At 41.9% G+C, this 25,283-nt stretch overlaps 1 protein-coding gene across 1 annotated transcript in view; it reads right to left on the reverse strand.

The window, feature by feature from the left end:
- The window catches only part of SHISA9 (shisa family member 9), a 307,975-nt gene that overhangs the window by 280,859 nt on the left and 1,833 nt on the right, over nucleotides 1–25,283 (reverse strand). Inside the window, exon 2 of the mRNA XM_060078963.1 lies at nucleotides 16,180–16,307. Within this exon, the coding sequence (XP_059934946.1) occupies nucleotides 16,180–16,307 (128 nt within the window). The remainder of the gene's footprint in view (nucleotides 1–16,179; nucleotides 16,308–25,283) is intronic.

Genomic DNA, 25,283 nt, shown 5'->3' on the forward strand with positions numbered 1-25,283 from the left:
CATTAAGTTGGGGCTTCCCTGGTGGCGCAGTGGTTGAGAGTCCGCCTGCCGATGCAGGGGACACGGGTTCATGCCCCGGTCCGGGAAGATCCCACATGCCGTGGAGCGGCTAGGCCCGTGAGCCATGGCCGCTGAGCCTGCACGTCCGGAGCCTGTGCTCCGCAATGGGAGAGGCCACAACAGTGAGAGGCCCCCGTACCGCAAAAAAATAAATAAATAAATAAATAAATAAAAATAAAATAAAATAAAAAATCATTAAGTCTTTGACTTAAGGGGCTGTATCAAACGTGTAGCAGAAATAGAAGTGTAAATACATAGCAAACAAGCACTACACTCCTAGCCGGCTCTCAGAGCAGACATGGCTAATCAATCACAGCACTCATGCTCACTGAGCTTGAATCTAGCCTCAAAATCCCTTTCAACACTCTACCTCCAGTCATCAGTGACAGCACCCAAAAGGAAACCTCTGTGCCTACTCCGGTGGAAGAAAGAGCTCAGGCTTTGGAGTCAGACTACGTTGTACAATATTTGAATCTATGTATCACATAGATACTGTGCCTACTTACTCGGTCAGATACAGATAATCCCACCCAACATGCAGGTTCATTAAGAGAATTAAATGAGATAATATATTTGAAACACCTGACACACAGCAGGTATCCAATAAATGCTAACTATTGATGTTATTACTTTTACCCCAAATAAGCCTCCTAGAGTGTTTCACATACAGTGATGCATAATAAAGTAGGCTGGCATGAACAATAACCTGCTGAAGCAACCACAATGGGATACAAAGATGGAAAACCAGGCAAAGGGAACCAAGAACGATGTCCTCCCTCCATGCCCTCTACCCACCATGATATATCCCATTTCTTTCCCATACTTTTACTAAAAAGTATCCTGGGAGGCAGGGGATGCTCAGAATATTCCTGATGGAAAATTCAGAGGCTGCATCTTTTGTTCTTGAGTGCTTTTCTTAGCTTGACCTGATTTTGCTCTGGGAGTGAGGATTATAAGATCCAGTGGCACACTGGGGGCATTTTGGAATTCAAATTCAAAGGGTAGGTAAGTAATTGATCTTAACCATACATAGGCCAGGGCTTACGGCTTGCCACTGGAGAACTGCCCAGTTATAGGATATGAAATGAATCCATGGATCTGCTGTGGTTTTTTTTTTTCTTTGTATCCACCATCTCCTCCCTCTGGATTTGAAGACTCCTTTTTTTTTTTTTTTTTTTTTTGGCTGCGTTGGGTCTTCATTGCTGCATGCGGGCTCTCTCTAGTTGCAGCGAGCAGGGGCTACTCTTTGTTGTGGTGTGCAGGCTTCTCATGGCAGTGACTTCTCTTGTTGCACAGCACAGGCTCTAGGCATGCAGGCTTCAGTAGTTGTGGCAAGTGGGTTCAGTAGTTGTGGCTCGCAGGCTCAGTAGTCATGGCACACGGGGTAGTTGCTCCACAGCATGTGGGATCTTCCTGGACCAGGGCTCGAACCCATGTCCCCTGCCTTGGCAGGCGGATTTTTAACCACTGCGCCACAAAGGAAGTCCCAAGACTTCCTTTTAAATATAATAATAAATGTGGAATGTAGCTGTTGGGGATTTAATAGTTTGCTTGGCAATACTTGAAAATCAGTATTATAATCCTAAGCAGGTAATTATTAAGGTTACTTGGCATCACCAGAGTTAAGTTTTTTAATTGTGCACAACATAGTCATTTCATAAATATTATACACGCCCAATTCCCTTCTTAGTTTGCTTTCATGCTAATGAAATTGAGAGCCAAGATGGAGAGGGACATCCTGAGGGGACCTAAGACACAGAGAAGCCCAAAGGAATGAAATGGGAGGAAATGCTATTGAAAAAAATCAATTGTGCTCAAATCGGTGGACTGGAATTTGTGTGACATTGCAAAATTTCCAGGTAATGCTGCCATACCTATTCATGATTTTTTTTAATGTATGTAATTTCTCTTGGCATGTAATTTGGCATTTGCTAAACTTTGATAACCACACTGAAGGTTTAGTCCATAAGAATAAAACCCTGGTGAATCAACAAGAAAAAGTAAGAATAGCAATTACTTGAGAAAATGTGCTCAGTGTTGTATTTTGACAGCATTCATTCAATAACTTTTTATTGAGCACCTACTATATAGGGAGAGAGCTCCAGGAACTGTGCTAGGCACTGGGAATACAGTAGGAAACAAGACAGAAAAGGTCCCCTGTCTTGTGGAGCTGATCTTTGAGTGGGGAAGATACAAAAGAAACAAGTAAACAAGATGATGTTTAAGTAGTGATATGAGCTATGATGGAAAGAAAATAGTGACCTAATAGAAAGGATGGTGGTGGGATTCTGTACGTAGGGTGGGCTACTTTCTATAGGGAGGCTTCCCTAAAGGGATAACAGTTTAGCCAAAACATAAATGAGGCAAAGAATGGGGGAAGGCAGAGGGAAAAGCAAAAGGAAATCCCCTACCTAAGGTGAAAGCAATCCTGGCTCATTTAAATAAGAAAAAAGAGAGCTCACTGTGGTCAAGTGAATGATGTAGCACTTGGGCCAGGTTACGTGAGACCAAGTAGGCAAGTGAGGAGTTTAATTGTTATTATTATTGCAATAAAAATGGGCTATAGCAAGCTCAATTGCAGAGTTTTAAGCAGGAAGTGATGTAATGAAGTTCAGGTGAAAACCCACATGTCACTATGGCCCAAATTGCCCAATGACCAAACACAAGAGCACTAGACCTGGAGTTTGGAGACTGGGGTTCTAGTCCTTGTTCTGCCACTTAACTAGCGTTGTTAGCTTAGACCGGTCACAACTAGTTAAAGTGGCTGGGCTTCATTAGTTTATTCACCATGCATTTACTAACTGCCTACTGTGTGTTCAAGTCTAAATGCTGAAAACAGAGATACACAGAAAAGAACACAATCTCAGAACTCGAAGAGCTCACAGTCTGGTAGGATAAAAGTCACAACAGAGTTAGTACATTCCTGGATAAATCTGAGTATTTCTGGCTAAGAGGCTATAGTCCCAGGTGATTGTTCTAAGAACTAGATGAGATAACCTAAGTATTGGAAACTGTGGGTAATTTATAAATGGTCGCTTTTGCTTATACAAATCAGCATCCTTTCCATTGCAAATGACAGAAACCCAACTCAAGATGATTAAATTTGAAAGAAATTCATTCTGTTACTGAAAAGCCTATGGCTTCAGGTATGGCTGGATCCAGGAACTCAAACAGTATCAGAAATAAACTCACTCTCTCCCCCTCTCCATTCTGCCTTTCTTCTCAATGGCTTTATTCCAGGGCAGGATCACCCCCTTGTGACGGCAAGGTAGCTTCAAGTAGCTCCAGGTATGCATCCTATCCTCCTAGCAACCCTAGAAGTAAGTGATTTTTCTCTCCAACAGTTCAACAGCAAAATGATGTACCTAGTCATGTTGAAATAAAATGAAATGTTCTAGTTTACATAGAATTAATAATTATATGACTGGAGATTATTTTGTATATATAAAGAGGCCATGATTAATGACAGAAGCAAGATTTCAGTACCATATTATGTGAATATTTTCACAATTATGTATATATAATACTCATGTAAATAAAATAATAATGAATACATATTTTAAAGAACAATACCAGGATCTGAAACAAGCCACCTCTAAGCTGATTAGCAGAACAAAAATGTTCATAAGGTCAATTTTTTTTAAATATGCTTATACAGTGGTGATCATTTTGTAATGTACAGAAGTGTCAAGTCACTATGTTGTGTATCTGGAACTAACATGGTGTTGTGTATCAATTATACTTCAATGAAAAAAAGAAGAAGCAGGATTAGGGATTGAATCATATTTCTAGTCTTTTTGTTTGTTTGTTTTTTGCGGTATGCGGGCCTCTCTCTGTTGTGGCCTTTCCCATTGCGGAGCACAGGCTCCGGACGCACAGGCTCAGTGGCCATGGCTCATGGGCCCAGCCGCTCCGCAGCATGTGGGATCCTCCCAGACCGGGGCACGAACCAACGTCCCCTGCATCAGCAGGTGGACTCTCAACCACTGTGCCACCAGGGAAGCCCCTCTAGTCTTTTGATTTAGGGAAACTACCTCATTTGTATTTTCTTTTGACACAGACAACATTCTCTCATGTCTTTAACTGTACATTCTTTGTATATATATATATATATATATATATATATATATATATATATATATATATATGTATAACTTAATCACTTTGCTGTACAGTAGAAATTAACACATTGTAAATCAACTAACTTTAATAAAATAAAAAAAATTTTAAGTGTATATTCTTGTCTTCACTAATACAATTTTTAACATATTAAACATGCATGTTCTCTCTTTTAAAAAAAAAAATGCTTATACAACGTCCTTGTCAGCTATTACCAAAGAACTGTTTGATTGATGACCTTCCTTGACTTTGAATATATGTAGTAAATATTTTTAAACAATGCCTCTGAAGAATGAGGTGCTTTCTCCATTCCTTGTTATTACTCAATAAAGGAAATCAAAAATCACATGCTGCCCTTGCACAACTTCCAATTCATGGGCTTTAGGCAATTCAATATTTTGTTAAAATGTCAAGAGTACCTGAATATTTCAAAGAGCTTCCTTTGGATAACAGGTAAGGCATCTAACTAAAGAGGCTAAAGTCTTAGATAGACTAAAGTCTATCCCTTCATTTTACATCCTTAAGTCCGTTTCCAAGAGCTGCCAAGTATACATGTATTTGTGATCAATAATTGTGTCCTAAATATTCAATGATGTTTTTTAAACAGTATTAACCTGACAAGTTTCATGGTTGTGTCACTTTAAAAAAAAAAAAATTTCCCTGGACCTCAGTTTCATTATTTGTAAAATGCAGAGAATGGGCTGACTATAAACACCATGAAGTCATATATACATATATGTATATGCATATATGACTTGGTGCTGCTCTGTGTCCCTAGCACCAAGCCCCAGTGCCTAGCACATAGTAGGTACAGTGCTCAATAAATATTCATCCAATGAGCAAACCACTTAAGAAATGATCAGTAATTCCCCAAAATGTAAATCCATGTTCTCATTTTCAAATGACTGGAGGCTGAAAATAATGAGAAAATATAAGGATAGTGGAATGAGTTTTTTGTGAGTTAATTTCATTCAATTTAGGAATTGTATTTTATTTTGAGATCTATTTCTTACCTAAACGTTTGGTGTTATCTCATAGTTACTTTTTACATAATTTCCTTTCTTACAAAATTGAAAGTTAGCACGGTATGTTGGTTCCCCAGTTCTTCTATTTTTTTTTTTAATTTTTAGTTACCTTTGAAACCAAAAATGTGGTAAACCAAAGGCAAAATGATTCCCAAAGTTCCCTCCAGCTCCAAAACTCTTTGAGATAGACTTTTCTTGCTGTGTGGTTTGAATAACTATAATATTATACATCCAGGGTATGATTCAGCACCGTGGACAGATCTCAGAGAAGAAGCCCGTCTCCCTGGACGAAGGATTGGATTTCAATGTGTGAAATCCAGGCTCTGCTTAGAGTGTGGCAGTCTTCATGCGAGCACACAACTCCAAGCCTAATACCTAAATTAATGAGTTTAAGTCTCTATTTAATGAAATATTCGGATTATGATTACACTTAGTTCATTAACTGCATTCTCAGACTAATGTGATCGGATTTCCTTTTCAACTTATAATTAACTTTACTGAGAACCCTTACTGGGATTTTTTTCAGGCAGTTTCCTAAAACCTTATTATAAATTATTTTAATATATGTATTATGGTATTAAATTATGTTGCTTAGTTTTATATTGGCCGTTATTTTTTTTTTTTTTTTTTTTCCTTTTGCGGTATGCGGGCCTCTCACTGTTGTGGCCTCCCCCGTCGCGGAGCACAGGCTCCGGACGCGCAGGCTCCGGACGCGCAGGCTCAGCGGCCATGGCTCACGGGCCCAGCCGCTCCGCGGCATATGGGATCCTCCCAGACCGGGGCACGAACCCGTATCCCCTGCATCGGCAGGCGGACTCCCAACCACTTGCGCCACCAGGGAGGCCCTTGGCCGTTATTTTTAAAAGAAGACAATATTAAATATTAATGTCCAAGAACAGCCAGCTGACTTGAACTCAAAGACTGTTCTGAAAAAAATCTGTATCCAACTCTTGAAAGCTCACCCTGAAGTTTTGTTCTTCCTGCGTCAGACATGGAGTTTTAATTTTCCTACCAAAAGCGGTATGACCCTAACAGAACAAAATCCTCTTCCCCCTTTCTATAATTTGTATAAAAGTAATCAGACCTGCAACAGAGAGCTGTACTCTAGGACTGATAGTTCTCCCCTCAATCAAAAGCAAGCAAAGTCAGTACATAAAAATGCTCTGCTACATAAAAATGTTCTGCTTTCTTTCACTCTTTTTTTTTTTAAATAAATTTCTTTGTTTATTTTTTGGCTGCGTGGGGTTTTCGTTGCTGGGTGCGGGCTTTCTCTAGTTGTGGTGAGCAGGGGCTACTCTTCGTGGCAGTGCATGGGCTTCTCACTGCGGTGGCTTCTCTTGTTGTGAAGCACAGGCTCTAGGTGCGCGGGCTTCAGTAGTTGTGGCACACGGGCTCATAGCTGTGGCTCGCGGGCTCTAGAGCGCAGGCTCAGTAGTTGTGGCGCACGGGCTTAGTTGCTCTGCAGCATGTGGGATCTTCCCGGATGAGGGCTTGAACCCATGTCCCCTGCATTGGCAGGCAGATTCTTAACCACTGCACCACCAGGGAAGTCCCTCTTTCACTCTGATTCCTGGAAAGTTGTTGGGAAATATTTCTCTCTAAGAGCAAAATACCTATTTCTCAGGAAAATTTGTCCCAATCTCCCTTCCCTCCTCCTCAGCCCCAAGTGTTTTGAGGAGGCCCCCATTATGCTCCCATAGCATCCTGTACTTATTATCCCTATCATGCTGCTTTGCAATTACCTGTTTTCTCTTTCATCTCCCCAATTGTATCATAAGATCCAAGAGGATATTTCTTATTTTTGACTCATTCATCCTCATACCTCCGGTTTTCCTAGTACGTTGCCTGACACATAGCAGAATTTTAATAAATATCAATTCAATGTTGATTGAGGATGTGGAAATGTTAATGACAAGAAAGTAAACTATTGGCTAATATCTGAGTCCTCTAGGACAGAAATGACGGCTTTATCCAGTTGGTCCATTTTCAAAGATAAGTGTCGGGCTTCCCTGGTGGCGCAGTGGTTGAGAGTCCACCTGCAGATGCAGGGGACACGGGTTCGTGCCCCGGTCCGGGAAGATCCCACATGCTGTGGAGCGGCTGAGCCCGTGAGCCATGGCCGCTGAGCCTGCGTGTCCGGAACCTGTGCTCCTCAACGGGAGAGGCCACAACCGTGAGAGGCCCGCGTACCTCAAAAAAAAAAAAAAAAAGATGAGTGTCATTTAATATAGTGATTCTTAGTGAGGATCAATAAATAAGGGGGAGAAGGAGAAAAAGAGAGATAATCTGTTACATCACCCGGTGCAAGTCCTTGGGAAAGACATGAGAAAAGTCATGAATGGAGCTCATGCCTGAACCCATGTCTCTGGTCTGAATTCCTTACTAAAAATCTCTATGGCCTTGGGCACGTTACTTAAACTCTCTATGCCATAGTTTCCTCATCTATAATATGTAGATGCTGTATTTCAATTATTTCATGGATTGTTGTGAGAAGAAAAATGCATGTATGTGGTAGGAGCAGAACAAGCATTATTCTGTTTCATTTATTCCTCTTTTTTAATCCGCACTGTCAATCACATAGTAGGCACGTTGCATCTTTGAATCCCGATATCTAAACAGAAATGCTCTCCCAAAGGAACTGGATAGGCTTTCCCTAGAATGGAAGGAGCAGAACTTGGCATCTTTTAAACTAAACCAGACACTGTGATAAGCACTTAGGCTTTCTTTACAAATAGTCCTACAGCTGGTTGGAAGCAGTTTGGAAAGGCAATGTAGATCCAATTAGGCAATGCCATGTGGCCAGCATTAGTAGCAATTTTTGAAAAGAGCCCAGGAGTTGACTTACAGAAAGTGGTGATTTTTTTTTTCCTTTAAAGGCTCTGTTTCTGTTGCCCGTGCATGCACACACATAGACAAACACACACACACACACACACATACAAATCTCATTTTCTAGGTGGAACTATCTATAAGACATGTTGGGGGCCAGACAGATTCCTACAGGTCTGGTCTGCCAGTGTAAAGAAATATTAAAATCAACACTCCTACCAGAATGAAAGCTCATGTGTTTTAATGAGAATAGAAGAAGAACATAAGACAGGAACAAATGGCTAAAAATGGGACAGCTGCTCCATCCCAACTCTTTCCTTGGGAAGGAATTGACAGTTTCTTTAGTTCTCATTTGCATCAAAAACATTAGTAGTAAAAAAACACACACACACGCACACACGCACACAAATGGGGTTATCAACAGGCACACAGAGTGAAAATATTTTCACCGTGAAGACAACTGCACAACAAATTCATACCAACGTGCATCACTGGCCCCTAGTGAACAGACCGCCTTCACATTAATGCTCACTCATTCCACAAAAAATAATAGTAACAACCAATGTGTATGTTACCAGGCATTAAGCTAAGTCCTTTAAATGTGTTAATTCATGTAACCTCCACAACAATCTCGTAAGGGAGATGTTATTTTATTCTTTTCATAGAATGGAAAACTGAAGTTTACAGAATTCAATAAATTTTTCCAAGACTGCGCAGCTAACAGGTGACAGAGCAGACACCCAAGCCAACCATGTCCACCTCCCAAGCCCATATCCCCCACGCCCTCACTGAACCAGCTCAAAGATACATTGTCTAATATCTGATGAGCATCATCACATGTCAGGATCTCATCTATAACACTGAATACTTCAAGAGAAAACGAGAGCTCTTGATCCAAAACCACACAAAGTCAACTCGAGCTATGGCACTGAACCTAAAAATGTTTTTAGTGGATCCAGTGTAGATCCACCCCCTAACTCTTATCAACTCTAAGATTTGCTGACCTGTGTGCCAAAACCATTACAGTCATAGATCTTCAGATGGAAAGACCATCCTGTCCAGTGATTTCAGGAACAACAGTGTTCGTAGCTGTCGCTTCTTAGAAGAGAGTTAAAGCCTCATATGAGTTGGAATCGCCAAGTTCCCTCAAAACTCAAAATCCCAAGGGTCCCGATAATGGGTTCCCCTGGATCTCTTATGGAGCTTGTGCTAGGCATTCATTCACACATGCATGTATCCCTTCATTTAACAAATATCCGTTGAACACTGTGTAATTACTAGGCACTGGAGGTACAGGGGAGAGTAAGACAAATGTAAACCCTGCCCCTGCCCCAAGGAAGCCTAAAACAGCAATCTCCACCCTGCTACTCAAACACAGCCTTCTTGGAGACCTAGTCCCACTACAGTCCTGAGAAGGAGACCAAGACACTCTCCATCCCACCCAACTGATTAATCTGGGGTCAGAGAGCTGATCCAGGGAAGCCAGGCCATTGGTTGGTCAGAAACCAATCACATTTTCTCTCTCTGGATAAAGTGAACTAAAAGACACAGTGATTGAGCACATTAAGGATAGAAACGGTAGTGATGTTTTACCCACTCCACCTCCTGAAGTCCCTGAGGTGTCTTGATTCCTACCCTTCCTGAGCCTGGTTACTCACCAGAAGATAACCCAAGTGCATCCATTAAGGTTCAGGCTATGGAATCAGACAGACCTGGGCTTGAATCCTGGCTCCTCTGTATATTAACTATGATATAATGGACAAGCTCTTTAATTTTTAATTTTATTATGGATATTTTCAAATATACACAAAGATAGAGAGAATAGTGAATCCCCATGTATTTGGTCACCCAGCTACAATAACAATACTTTTCCCATTTTGTTTCATCTATCAAGAGGTTTCACAAAATGAAACCTCTTCCATAGGCTTTTTCATTTATTAGACAAAAATTTACGGAGCTGCTGCCATGAGCCAGCCCAGTTCCTGCTGTGGAGAGTACAGCTGTGATGATACAAAGCATTTGCTCTCGTGGAGTTTACACTGTAGTGAAAGAAGCATAAGTAAAATAATGAGTAAGACAACTTCGGAGAATACAAAACTTATGAAGAGAATAATGGGAAAATGGGGAACAGTGGGTGATTTGGGGGCCAAAAAGGTAGACAAGGAAGTCCTCTCTAATGAAGTGGCAATAGGGGTAAGAGATAAGATGGAAAAGGCCTGGGAGCCTGTGCTGTAGGCAGGAAGCACAGCATGTGCAAAGGCCCTGAGGCAAGAATGAGCCTAGGCAGTTTGAGGGTTGCTTTGCATATGAAAGGAGCTAATATATTCAAAGCATTTAGCACAATGCCTCCAGTTAGGAAGGGCTCAATAAATATTAGTTATTATCCCTAAGGGAGGACTCATCACAAGACAGTACATTGGAGAGTATTTTGGAAACAGCTCTTTCCTGGAATGCCAACTGCTCTTTAGGTTCACTTAACATATTCTTTCTTCCCCCTTCAGCAAACATCTGTACCACAAGGAGAGGTAATGTAGTGTGGTGGTTAAAAACACAGACCTTGGGATGTGACTGGCCTCATTTAAATCCCAGCTCTACTACTTAGTAACTGTATGAACTTTGGACAAGCCACTTAACCTCTCTGACTTCAGTTTATCCGTCCTTATCATGGTGAAAATAATAGTACCAACCCAATAAGTTCTGTAGGATTCCATGTGGTAGGAGTTTAGAATGCTGTCTGCTCAGTTCACTGTTACTATTACACTATCTCACATATTTCTTTTGTATCTACATTTATCTTTTTGCCTGCCCTGCTTAGGAAATTACCCCCAAATTTATTTTTTACTTATTTGTTTATTTATTTATTTTTAATTTTTTATTTTACTTATTTTTTATTGAACTATAGTTGATTTACAATATCATTGTTAGTTTCAGGTGTACAGCACAGTAATTCAGATCTTTTCCCTTATACGTTACCACAAAATATTGAGGAAACTTCCCTGTGCTATACAGTAGGTCCTTGCGGGTAATTCCTCCAATTTTTAAAAAGTATTTGGGAATATTCCTTCCAGTATCTCCAAAAGTCGAGTATGGGACATCCCGGGTGCCTTGGTAAATATGGACAAATGAATGGAAATCCATTTGGCCCTAGGTATGAGCTGTACAACCTCTTCAGAAACTAAATCATGGGTTTGCTTTTCATCTGATTCCTTGTAAAGCCACTTGGGAATGGTCCTGAGGGAGGAGAGGGTGTGAGTAGAAGCTGGAATAAGAACCTGGTCTTTCTGATGGACTCTGTGTCCTGAAATATCAAGTCAGCATTTCTCCGGAGTTTGGGGTGAGATCTCACTTGCTCAGATTATGCCGTGAAATAAATACTGTAACATTAACCCCATTCCAAAGTGGGGTTGCATGTTTGTATGGAATGTGAGGGTCCTTTGTCCCGTGAGTATATGTGAGAGCACAGTCAGGACGGCAACTGGTTCAATTAAAGTCAGCAGGTGAATAATTTAACATGGATGTTTTCATAGACACTGGGAGACACTTTTTATATGGTGGCAATAAAGGTTTTGTAATTGCCGCTGACTTATTCAGTGTTGATTCCAGCCTTCACCACATCATTAAACAATATTGCACAACCAAAAATCTACTATCAAGTTGGCTGTACTACTATAATGTATTGTCCTGGATTGGATCCTGCAACAGAAAAGGGACATTAGGGAAGAAACTAGTGAAATTCAAACAATATCTACCGTTTAGCTAAAAATAACATACTGATGTTGATTTCTTAGTTTTGACCATACTATAGTCATGTAAGATGTTAAAATCAAAGTGGCTGAGGAATATACAGAACTCTGTGTACTATCTTTGCCACTTTTCTATAAATATACAATTATTCCCAAATTTAAATTTTATTTCAAAAAAAAAAGTGTGCTTTTAACACAAACAAGTTGAGAAACGGTGATCCAGGTGATATGGTGTCCCCACAGCCCCTCACTCACGTCTCCCATTCTTAACACTAGGGACTTCCCTGGCGGTCCAGCGGTTAGGACTCCGCACTTCCACTGCGGGGGGCGTAGGTTCGATCCCTGGTCGGGGAACTAAGATGCTACAAGCTGCCGGCGCAGCCATAAAAGAAAAGAAAAAAAAAAAAAAAAAAAAAAGGTTCATCCTGTTCTTAACACCAAAGGGAGCCTACATTTACCCTGGACTCTCAAAAGGGGTGGGAGGTGTCACTGGCAGGCAGAGAGGCTGGGGTCGGGGAGACAGAGCACGTCCACAGCACTTGAGGACACAATGTGCCTTCAAAAGCAAACTGTAGTTACACAGAAGCCTAGGAGCCTTTGCAGAAAATCACTATCTCCTCTGAATCTACATCCTGTTAATCAAAGAGGTCCAAGACCTTTTGATTATCAGACTAAATATTTTTAGGCAGTATCACTGAATGCCTGGAAAGACCCTGAGCAGCATCTGCTGAAGAAAAATCCATCTTCAGATAAAAAAGGCAAGTCCTGCATATCACAGGAAAAATCAGCTTCACAAAACTGATAAAGGAATTTTTTTTTTTTTTTTTTGCGGTACACGGGCCTCTCACTGCTGTGGCCTCTCCCATTGCGGAGCACAGGCTCCGGACGCGCAGGGTCAGCGGCCATGGCTCACAGGCCCAGCCGCTCTGCGGCATGTGGGATCTTCCCGGACCGGGGCACGAACCCGTGTCCCCTGCATCAGCAGGCAGACTCTCAACCACTGCGCCACCAGGGAAGCCCCAAAACTGATAAAGGTTGGCAAAAATGTCCCCATATTGAAGCCCTCCGCCCCCTATCTGCCTTCACCCTAGTCCTTCTCCACTCCCCTCCTTCCAAATATCCAGATTTCGAGACTGACTGTTGATTCTCTTAGCATTTGAACAAAGCATAAGGGAAAGATCATAAAGTGATCTAGTGTTAGTATCAAGAGGAGGAGAGATAAATACATGGAGATGATTATTCTCTTAAAGCAATGTCAAGTGGGTAATTGAACAGAGATGAAAATAACATTTAAGTTGGGCCTATCGAATTTCCAGTCAAATCTGGCACCTTGAATGTTTAGTGAAGAACACCCTAAAAATGGCACGGTGTGTCCCTTCTTGTTGTATCACAAATAGATGCATCTTTCATTCCATTTTTTGTAATGGTAAATCTTTGTAGCTCCCATAATGTCCAGAAAAGGGTTTTATATTCAATAGGTGCATGCTAATTCTGGTACCAAGATCTGGTCCTACTTTCTGGTTATTAGACAGAATTCCTTCTCTCCTAGTTCTCTACTGGTCAGAGTGGGCTCTGGTGAGGGTTTGGCTTCTTGAACATTTAATAACTGATAAATATCAGTTATCTAGTCCTATCTTCTCAATGAACTTCCCAAATCATTTTTTGTTCTGAACATGCAAAATTTTCCCACATGTCTACAATATATAAAGAGCTCCTGTAAGTCAACAAAAGACAAACATGTAATTACAAGGAAACACAATCACTACCAACTACTGAATTAACTTGTTATATCAATTAAACTTATTAATGTAAATCTGTGGAAAGGCTATATGCTTCTTTTTTTTTTTTTTTTTTTTTTTTTTTTGTGGTACGCGGGCCTCTCACTGTTGTGGCCTCTCCCGTTGTGGAGCACAGGCTCCGGATGCGCAGGCTCAGCGGCCATGACTCACGGGCCTAGCCACTCCACGGCATGTGGGATCTTCCTGGACCGGGGCACGAACCCGTGTCCCCTGCATCAGCAGGCGGACTCTCAACCACTGCACCACCAGGGAAGCCTCTTATTTTCAGATAGTCCCAAAAACACCTGGAAATAAGGATTGAACCAACCTAGTAGAATTATATGAAATTAATATCTGTGGTAATTCTTACGAGAATGCAGTGTTTGTGACGTAACACCTGGAATTCTCCCCTGTAGTTTGCCAGGAATGCTCTGGTGTAATTCTACCCAGTAAAATATTACAAGACACATTTTTTTTCTTGGTATAAAAAGACAATTGATTACTGAAACACAAATATAGACTAAAAGCAAGAATCATAAATAAACCAAGTTAGCCTGTCACAGGAGACTTTTGAATTGCTCAGTACCTAGACACCCATCTCTGAACAGTAATTTATTCTCAGTACAACTTTAAACAAAAATCCCTTACTAAAGGGACTTCCCTGGTGGCACAGTGGTTAAGACTACACGCTCCCAATGCAGGTGGCCTGGGTTTGATCCCTGGTTGGGGAACTAGATCCCACGTGCATGCCCCAACTAAGAGTTCGTATGCCACAATTAAGGAGCCCACCTGCTGCAACTAAGACCCAACACAACCAAAAAGATAAATTTTTTTTAATTCCTTACTAAAGCAAGATTCATTAATGTCGCCTGCACTTTTTGCCTGATGGAATGGTGAAATTTGAGTGCCTTCAATGATTTTGTTATTCCACTCAAGTGCTGATTCAAAATCATCCTAAAAATTGAAACTTCAAATGAAAAACTTTCAACGGCTGCCTTTTATAGCCAGGGACTCAAAACCATTTCAGCTTTCTCTACTTCATGGTCACAGTCACTCATTTATGATGTTCGGGACCCACATACACCTATAGGTTCCACTTATTTCCCAGTGCATTCTGAAGGAGAATGTGCTCATTTCCATCCAAACCAGAATTGAATATGATTGCCATATCAGAGTTGGCGCAATTTACCATACCTTTCAGGGCTGTGAGATTTGGTCATAAAACTGCTGGTGTATTTTGCTCTAAAATGTGGCTATTTCTCATATCATTTTATGGTCCAGTTCACAAATAAATAATGTCAGATTATTTAATATAATGAAACCTAAGAGCTTCTACTTAGTAACCCATGTTCAAACCATGTACACATTGACTTTGTCAACATACAGAGACATTTCCAAGGCCATGAACAACTGTCACCATGCAGAATCAGAGAATTTTCATCACCTATGTCAAATTCCACAGGCTTATTCCTCTACCCGCTGAGCATGAAAATTTGCAACCAGTCCAAAAGTATGATTCAGCAAATAAAACACCAATGCCGCTCCTGGTGCAGCTTTAGCAAAGGCGACCCAGACTAGAAAAATGTGCACTGCCAGAAATGTTTCTGTTTTTAAGAACCTCCAGCCACAACTGAATGCATCCTTTAAATTGTCTGGCTTTTGTTATTGTAAACCAAGCCCTCCACATTCCTTTAATGTGGCGGTTACTTGAAAACATAATTGCTAGGAGTAACCACGGTAGTACACTACCGTCAAAAACAAAACCATCTTGTTTTCCCCACTCCCTGTACTCAGTGCACCAGCTCCATAATGTATGTTGTACATACAGATCTTTGAAAGGAAAGAAAATCTTTGGGACCATACTAAGATCCCCAACTATGCTCCATCAGCTAAAGAATACCTACTGAAACACAATAGCAAACGCAGCTATTTTTTTCCTGGAAGAACAATGGAACAATTTGCTACTGTTGAATCACACATACACACACACCCCAAACCAACATAACCACAGCTCAAAACTCCATACACATGCACACACGCACACACATACACACACAAAGAGTTTGTGGATTATATTTACGAAACTCTAGTTTTATGAAAAATAAATCTAGTTCTTCTGAACCAGTACCTGTTAATTGAAAGCAGCATGAAACCTAAAAGACACAACTGGTCTACCTCAGGAGGGAGACAGATAAGCAAATGAACCATTGGTTAACAGATTACCCAATCAAGATGAACCAACAAAATGGGTTATCGGCTAACAGATTTACTATCTAAGATAAACCAACCAAGAAATCCATTGGTTAACTAAGTACCCAACCATGATGAACCAACCAAGAGGGCCATTAGTTAACAGATCAACCAAGATGAACCACCCAAGTGGTTCTGCTAATAGAAGAACCAAACATGAGAAATCCACCAAGTGGGTCACTCTTTAACAGAGAAACAAACCAAGTGAAATCTGAGGATGCCACACACAGTCTGATCCAGAAGACATCAAATAAAACTTCTTATTCAACAAATAGAAGCTCTTCATGGACCCAAATACACCATGAAATCTGGAGTGGTGTGACCACCACTTGGGTCACCACACAGGACTGGAATGGATCGCACAGCTGTACTTACGAAGATTATTTATGGGGGTTCTGGTGTCCATGTTCTCATAATGCTGGACATGGACCACGATGTTGAGATCTCTCTCCATGTGGTCAGTGTTGCAGTGGCCCTGTGGTCTCATGACATCTGCAAGGGCCCTGAAAGAAGAGAAAATTTAAATCTGTTCATTCAAAACAATGACTGGCACATACGTGGGCCTATGAACAAAAGACAAGACCCCTTCCTCCATGGAGCTGCCATTCTACTTAGGGGCAGAGGGGGAAAAAAAGACATTAGTAAGTAAGATCACTGCAATTAGAGATTACATAAGGACCTCGCGCAGAACAGTTCACATGCCTCTCACAATAGTGATGTAATAGCAGTTACCTACTTTATAGAGTTGTTGAGAGGATTAAATGATGAATATATGTAATATGTCTGCACCCCACAAGTTTAGTTCCCCTTTATGACTAACCCTAGATACCAACACTTCACGTACAGCAATGGCCCACTCTTCCTAACAATAAGTAACATTTACTGAGTACTTTTCATAAGCCAGGCACTATACTAGTCACGTTACATACTTTAATTCAACTAAGCAGCATATAAATATCTTATGAGGATTATTACTCTTTGTTTGCAGATGAGTAAACAAAGAATCAGAGAGGTGAACTGATTCCATTTACATGAAATGTTCAGAATAGGCAAATCCATAGAGACAAAGTAGATTAGTGGTTGCCAGGGGCTGGGGGCGTGGGAGGGGAAATAGGAAGTGACTGCTAATGAGTGAAGGGTTTCTTTTTAGGATGATGAAAATGTTCTAGAATTAGACAGTGGTGATGGGTGCTCAACTTTCTGAATATACTAAAAACCACTGAATTGTACACTTTTTAATATTTTTTAATATTTATTTATTTGGCTGCACCAGGTTTTAGTTGTGGCACGTGGGATCTTCGTTGTGGCATGCGGGATCTAGTTCCCTGACTAGGTATCAAACCCAGGCCCTCTGCATTGGGAGGGCGGAGTCTTAACCACTGGACAACCAGGGAAGTCCCTGTACACTTTTTTTTAAATCCTAAATATACTGAGATGGAGTGGTCTGGAAAAGCCTTTCTGAGGAGGTGATATCTGACTAGAGCCCTGAGCAGTAGAAGGAGTTGGTCACATAAAGACAATGAAAGAACATTCTGGGCAGAGGGGGCAGCAAGTGCAAAGGTCCTGAGGCAGGAAAGAGTTCAGGTATCTGAGGGACAAGCAAGAAGGCCAATAAAGCTGGATTATGGCAAACAGGGGGGATAATGTTACAAGGTGTGGATTATCCATTCTCCAAAACAAAAAAATGCCCAAGTTAACTCAGCTTATCAGTGGAGGGGCTAAGATACAAATCTGAGTGTCTTTGAAATCAGAGTCCAGGCTCCTTCTTACTCTGTGCAGTAAGCAAGGCCTGAAACTCAAAGGGGCTGCAGGGAAGGAATGTTTGAAACATAGAATAGATGCCTCCCAAACCTAATTTGCCTTTTTTCACTTTTAAACAGGCTCTTTATATGAACTTCAGGGGATCTCTGAACTCCTCTGGAATTGAATGGAAATTTTATTTGTGCCTTTTTCTGGAAGAAGAAGCCATAGATCTCAACAGATTCTCTAAGGAGTCTCTCCAAAATTTCAGAATATTCGGACTTTCAAGAGGACAGCAAAGTAAATATTCAGAATGTCTATCCATGAACTCGGTCAGCACTGCCATCGGCAGATTCCCTGGGCTTCTTCTGAGTGCCAAAATTCATGAAATTCACCTAAAAGCCAAGCCATACTTTTTCCAAGGCAGCCCTTCCCAGAGCACGCAGTGAAGACAGGGATTCTTAGAGCCCCCACATCCTGGACAAGGAGTCTTCAAGATGTGGTCCACTCACTCAGGGACTGCCTAAAATAATTTGGCATAGGGGAAGGAAACATGAGAACTTCTGTGTATGGTCTTTAGTCATTAAAAATAAGAAATAAATTTAATATGTGAATTGATGCCGGAGCCCTCATTTGGAATACCCACGTCAGATGATGAGAACCTGGAGTCTTGGACCAAGGAGGGTGGCTAGCAGTGGCACCATCATTAGGGTGCATCACCTGTATTGCAGTTATGTGCACCACTAAAGGGGATGTGCAGGCAAAGTATCTAGTTTTACTAGGCTAACCATCACTACATGGACATGGGGCTTAAAAATGTCCCCCATACCAAAACCACAGCTTGGAGATAATACTGATGACACAAGCACAGGAAAATGACAGATTGGATTCTCCCCTCCTCTTCAACAGCTTCTCACAAGGTTAAAACAATGATGGTCTATTCAGATCAAAATGAAGTCAGCCAAAAATAATCAAAGCTCTCATGAAAACTATTCAAACTATGGATTTATTTATGAATGATGAGCTTCATCCTCAACACACATTAGGCTTTGAGAGATGAGCTAATGATTGCACGAAGTCAGCACCATTGGCAACAAATTGTAAATATTTATTTCACCTTCAGCTCACTTTAATATTTCTGTTCTTATGTATGCTTTACAGTGTATCTAAACAACAAGGTCCTACTGTATAGCACAGGGAACTATATTCAATATCCTGTGATAAGCCATAATGGAAAAGAATATGAAAAAGAATATATATATATAAAAAACTGAATCACTTTGCTGTACAGTAGAAATTAACACATTGTAAATCAACTATCCTTCAATAAAATTTTAAAAAATAATGAATGCTATAGTGTACATAATAATTTTTGTTGGTATGTGCATATATTGGGGTGTATGCTAAAAAAATGTTACAATTAGGGATGTGTTTTTAAAAATTAGTGAATTAGTGGAAAGAACCAACTATGTACTACAAGCCAAACAAATGCCCAAGGAATTGGTATTTATGTGTGGCACATACTTCGGGTGCTTCTCAAACTCGAATGTGCATTCAGATTACCTTCGGGGTCTTGTTAAGATGCAGATTCTGATTCAAGATGTCTGAGGCAGGGCCTGAGATTCTGCTCAAGCTCCCAGGTGATGGAGATGCTGCTGGTCCACGGGCCACAATCTGAATAGCAAGATCCTAAAGGTAATGTCATGGTAAATTTTATGTGTCAACTTGACTGAAGAGAACAAAGATTTGGTCAAACATTATTCTGGATGCGTCTGAGAGGGTGTTTTTGGATGAGATTAACATTTAGATTGATAGACTGAGGAAAGCAGATTGCCCTCCATGGGGTGGGCCTTATCTGATCAGTTGAAGGATGGAATAGAACAAAAGCCTGACCTTCCACCAAGTAAGAGAGAATTTCCCTGCCTGATGGTCTTCAAACTGGGACGTCAGCTCTTCATGTTTCTACGGTGACCTACAGGCTTTCAGACTCAAACTGGGACCTTGACTCTGCAGATTTTGGACCTCCCAGCTTCAATTATCATGTGTGACAATCCTGCATAAATCTCTTCATAGATAGATAGATAGAAAGATAGATAGATCTCCTAGAGGTTCTGTTTCTCTGGAGTACCCTAACTAACACAGGCACCTTATTGAAGAAACTACACTTTTCCTTGATATCCCTTAACCCAGTTCCAAATTGTTATGTTAAAACATTGCCATTTTTGGGTTGAAGATGATGGAATATTGGCAATTTCATAAGGTTCAACTTAGTATCACTTCACTTGTATATTTACTTGTACATTACCTGTCTCCTGCCATTTGACCATGAGCTCTGTGCCTGAACTATTCGCTGCATTCTCAGAGCTCTCTGCACAGGGCTGGGTATACCATAGGTACTCAATAAAAACCTATTGAATGAAAACAAAAAAAAAAAACCTATTGAATGAACATATCAATGAGCAAATGAATGACTGAATGAAGATACCTTATGTCATATAAACCAGGATGTCAGGAATCAGAACTCCTATGTGCCAAGTACCGTACTAGGACTCAGGTGACAGATGGGGAAGAGACTGTTAGCATCCCTGCACTCCTTACTGTGAAAGATAATGGAAGGAGACAGATAATAAACTAGTAAACCAGTACATTATTAAGTTCATTTTAGACTGTAATGTGAAATGAAGCAAATAACATTGAGTGATGGGCTGGAGGGGGCTAGGAGGGGGGCGTTAGTAAGTAAGCCTGTGGGGTCAGGGACAGCGTCTCAGACAAGGTGACATTGAGCTGAGACTTTGAATGCAGAGGAGGGGCCAGCCAGAGAATTTGAGGCAAACCAACACAACAACTCCAAAGCAGCAATGAGCATGGCATATCTGAGGAACAAAAAGAAAAGGCTGCATCCCTGAGAGAAAATAAAAGACCCTAGCATTACCGAACAGAGCTCAGAGTTCCAGCATCTTGCTTCATAGCCTCCAGGGGTTCCAAGGTCTAAACTATGTCCTGACTTTTAAACACTTGAATGGGATTCCTGAGAATTTCCTCTTTTACCAGAAGCATCATTTATTTTTCAAGGATCTAAGGGCAATGGGCACCAGGTACCTTTCTGGAGTAGTGGTTATACAGGTGTAGACACTTGTCCAAGCTCATCAAACTGTACAGATAATGTGAGTGCATTTTATTGTGTAAATTAGACCCCAATAAAGTGGATTTTTTTAACATCTTTATTGGAGTATAACTGCTTTGCAATGTTGTTAAAGTTGATTTTTCCAATGTAAGGACTCAGTGCCCAAAGAGAAGCAAACATATTCTGCAAAGAAAAATAATTTAGACTTTTCCATGGCCAACAGTATATGCATTCATGGGTTTCTCCAGCCTGGGGAGCTGGCGGAAGCCACAAGATAACCATAAATGTGTAAGAAAAAGGGGAGGTGGAAGGGAAGCTGGAATAAGAGAGAAAAGGCAAGGGAAGACGGGACATATATCACTTGATGCCATTTCTTTGCAAGAGACTCCAGCACTTGTGAAGCATGTTTGAAAAACACACAGGACATTGTGCTACATAATTTGCCCCTTGGATTTCGGATTCTGTTTGAAGGTGGGCAAAATAATGACATGTGTTCCCTACTGGCTTCGAGTGTAGAAAGCTTCCTGCCCCCAAGGTCATTTCTTACCAATGCCTTTGCCAAGGGGCTGGCCCTGCCAGGGGCAGATGCAGAAAACATGCCTAGTCTTGATCTGACAGTGGCTCCGTGAACTGGCCCTGATGTGTGCACTGTTATTTGCAGGGCATCGAGCACTTCTCTGTGATCTGCAAAGACTGAAGTCCTGCATCTCAGTGATCCAAGGCAGTGCAGCCTAGTAGTCGAGGATCCGTGCTACGGCCTCAGACTGTCTGGACCTGAAGTCCAACTCCTCCACTCACTAGGGGCTTGTGCATCCCCTTGGAAAGCAATCTGTGCCTCTGTGAAAGGCAGGCTGTCATAAGGCCGACCTCCTTGGGGTGGGACATGAAATTAAATGAGAATTTACACACAAGCTTATGGCAAAATAGTAAAACCAGCAAGTGTTCTTCAATATCACCCAGGCCAACTCTTTGCAATGCATCTAATGTTGTCATACATGGACCGTCTCTCCTATTGTGAACCTGCCACTCCTCCTGCTAAAATTAAATGCAAGCCCAGAGAGGTTATGAGACTTGGCCAATGTCACACAGCTAAACAGTCATAGCAGAGCAAGGGCTAGACACAGAGTTCCAGACTACAACTTCACCCACTTCGGTAGATAAGGGTTAGAAAATTCCAGTAATAAGGATGATGATAAAGGGTAATAGTCACTGAGCAGTGACCATATGGCAGGCCCTGCGCTAAGAGCTTTCTAAGCTCGGTCTCAGTGAATCCTCACACAAGCCTATGATATAGGGACCCTCATCATCCCATTTTGTAGGCAAGAACCTGAGAATCAGAGAAGTGATGTAAATTTCCCAGAATCACACAGCTATTAAGTGGCTGAGCTGGGACTGAAGCTGGAGCCATCTGACTTGAGCCCACTTCTGTTAAGATCAGCCTGATGACCTCTCTGGGGACTGCAGGTAACATAACTGAGTGAATGGGACTGGGGGTGGGGGCGGGTGGCTGGAGATTAAACCTGAGAGGGTCCTAAAGGGAACAGTTGTTGTTTGAATATGCAGGTCCAGTATTACCAGACCTATCGATTTCTCAAGAGAAATCAGAAATCTGGATTTCTGTGTGAAATCTCTCAGTTTTTAAATGTTGGCAATTGGTTCTAAGTTGGTTTTAAAACACCATACTTTATAGCGACTAAAGAGATTTCACAGCCAAAGGCAGTGAGCTTTGACTGGATCCTGGTTGGAGAAACCAAGCTCTAAAAGACATTTCTGGTACATGACTGGGAAAACAGTAATACAGTTGGCTATTTGATGATGTTACAGAATTTTTGTTCATTTTCTTGGGTGTGATACTGGAACTGTGTTATGTGGGAGAATGTCCTTGTTTTTAGGAGATCCACACTGAAGTATTCAAGAATGAAGCGCCATGTCTGCAACTTATTTTCAACTGCTTCAACCAAAAAACAAAGGAAAAAAAGAGGAAGGGAGGGAAGGAGAAAAGAAGGGAAAAAGGGAGGGAGGAAAGAAGGAAGAGAGAGAGAGAGACAGCAAACAGGACAAAATACTCATAATTGTTCAACCTAAATTGGTAGTTGTTGACTGGGAGTGATTTTGCCCCTGGATGACTTTTGGCAACACCTGAGGACGTTTTTAATTGTCCTGAATGAAGCGTGGGGGTGGGTGCTACCTGCACCTAGTGGGTAGAGGCCAGGGCTGCTGCAGTGCTCAGGACAGCGCCCACAGCAAAGAATTATCCAGCTCTGAATGTCAACAGTGTCAAGGGGAAGAAACCCTGCTCTAGATGAAAGATATACTGGGCTTCATGTTTATTCTTCTTTCAAGTGTTTTGTATGTTTAAAATGTTTCACAATAACAAATTGAGGAAAACTTAAAAATAAGAATACATAAATAGAAATACCTTGCAGACCAAACAAAACACGTCTGCATGGTGTGGTACCCATAGTTGGCCACCATTTGCAGTCACTTCTTCCAATAAATGGTGCTTGAATGTGGCAGCTGTTACAGCTGCTGAATGAGCATCTGTACAGTTCTCCCAACATCACAGGCAAGGTCCATGCACGCTCCTGAAGCTGCTGTCTTTCCCTTTTTTCAGTCCTAATCAGCCCAAAGGGAAGCAGGCAATGTGCCCAGGACTCTGAGCCTGGAAAATGACATCCTCAAACACAAGCACACTGGTCATCAGGACCAGTCAGGGTGTGACGTGGGAGCAGCATTTGCTGTTAAGTCTTTGAGGAGAAGATACTTTCGGATGAGGTAAGAACAAACTCCCCATCCCAGTGACCCTAGCAGCTGCAGACAACTTAAATGAAGAGGTTGCAGTGAGCAGATTAATTTCACCTGGAAGCCACCGTATAGTCTCTCTGATGCTGAGCTTGGTGTGCTGGCCCCACCCAAGCATCCCATGGCCCGTGCAGGCAAAAGTGGATGAGGCCACTGCCATGGCTGGGACTTGAAATGATTAACTGCATCAGCAGAGCAGGATGCGTTTGGTGAGAACTTGGGGCGGCCCCCAGCACGACAGAAATACACATAAAGGCTACACACACGGGGAAAACCAGCAATAGAATGTAAATAAGTAAGAGTCACACTGGAGGAATTCATCCATCCTCAATCCTGTAAAATATTCCCAAATCAAGACCAGTGTTTCTCCAAGTGTGGACCACTTTACGTGAAACATTCAGGGAGATGGTGAAATGCAGATTTCCGAGGCCCAGACGGATGGATTTAGTATCTCTTTGGATCGAACTCAAGACTGTGCATTTTAGGAAGCTCCCCAAATTCTGACGCTCACTCAAACTGAAAACATCTGCCCCAGACACAGTTGAAACCAGGGGACTAGGGATTGCACAACTTTCTGTGTGACCTTGAGCAAGCCACCAACCTCAGCTATGATTTGCTCCTATGTAAGTGGGAATTAAATTAGCACCTGTCTCATCGCTGTGCAAACTAAACGAGAGAATGTTTACACACACACACCTAGTATAGTGCCTGGCACCCAGAACTGTGCTCAGCAAATGTTACTTCCTTTTCCTGGACAGTGATTGGCTGAACACTGTAAAGCCTGGAGAGATATACATAAGTATGGATGCTCAGGCCCCATCCTAGAGGTTCTGATTTGAACCACCTAGGGTGGGGCTCCCGGCAAGAGGACTTTTTTAAAAGCATTCCAGGTGACCCTAAACATCAGCTGAGGTTGAAAACCGTACTTTAGGAGTTGCAAGTAAAAATCAACCATCCTTTCTCTTCAGGAGTACATACTTTCACTCCATTCTGGAATTCCCAAAATGTATGCAAGGAGAGCCTGTGTTGAGGCTCTGTTACCCCAGGACCGGGTACGCCTAGATTTCACCTCCAAGCAGACCTTTTCCGATACCTGCAGAGGAATGTGGCTGCAGCCTGCTGGGCTGAAGTAAACAGAGCTGCAAGGGGGCAGGACCAGGAAGTTGAGTCCCTGCTGGCCTGAAGCTAGCATCTTTCTCCCACAGATGCCCAAAGGTTAGCTCCCCTCTCCACCTTCTCACCTCCCTCTTCATGCCTCTCCACCCCCATCCCAATCAAACAAGGAGGAGGGCTCCTGTAAGTGCTGGTTTGCAAGGCAAAGGCTCCAAGGAGATTTCAGCAGAGGAATTAAGCCGAAATCTGCAAGGCAGCCTACCTATCCCTAGGTGAATCTCCCTACCAAGGCAACAGTCGCTGCCGCAGCCCTGCTTCCATGTCTCACTCTCACCTTAATACAGACCCTTGGCGAGGACAGTGGGGGAAATGAAACCACCCGGCCCACGCGGTTGGCGATCGGGCACCTTGGGGTTACGGGGAGGTGGGCGGGGCCTGCTCTTGACTCTTTTTAGTAGGTCAGGCTTTCTTGAATGCTCTAGGAGCTTACTTCTGTGCCTCCAGACCTCAACATCCATCCACACCTCCCTGCTGACCCAAACCGAGAGGAACTTCCTCATCTCTTCCCCCAAATTCTTCCCGTCTGGAAAAAAAAAATCATCGGATAATCTGAGTATAAGTAGAAAATAATTACTAGTGAGGTGGTGATGTTCCTTCGCCTATTTTTGGTGGGTCTCTTTGTTGAGATTTTTTAGGCGGG

Source organism: Mesoplodon densirostris, chromosome 16 (assembly GCF_025265405.1).
Source record: "Mesoplodon densirostris isolate mMesDen1 chromosome 16, mMesDen1 primary haplotype, whole genome shotgun sequence".
Classification (NCBI taxonomy): domain Eukaryota; kingdom Metazoa; phylum Chordata; class Mammalia; order Artiodactyla; family Ziphiidae; genus Mesoplodon; species Mesoplodon densirostris.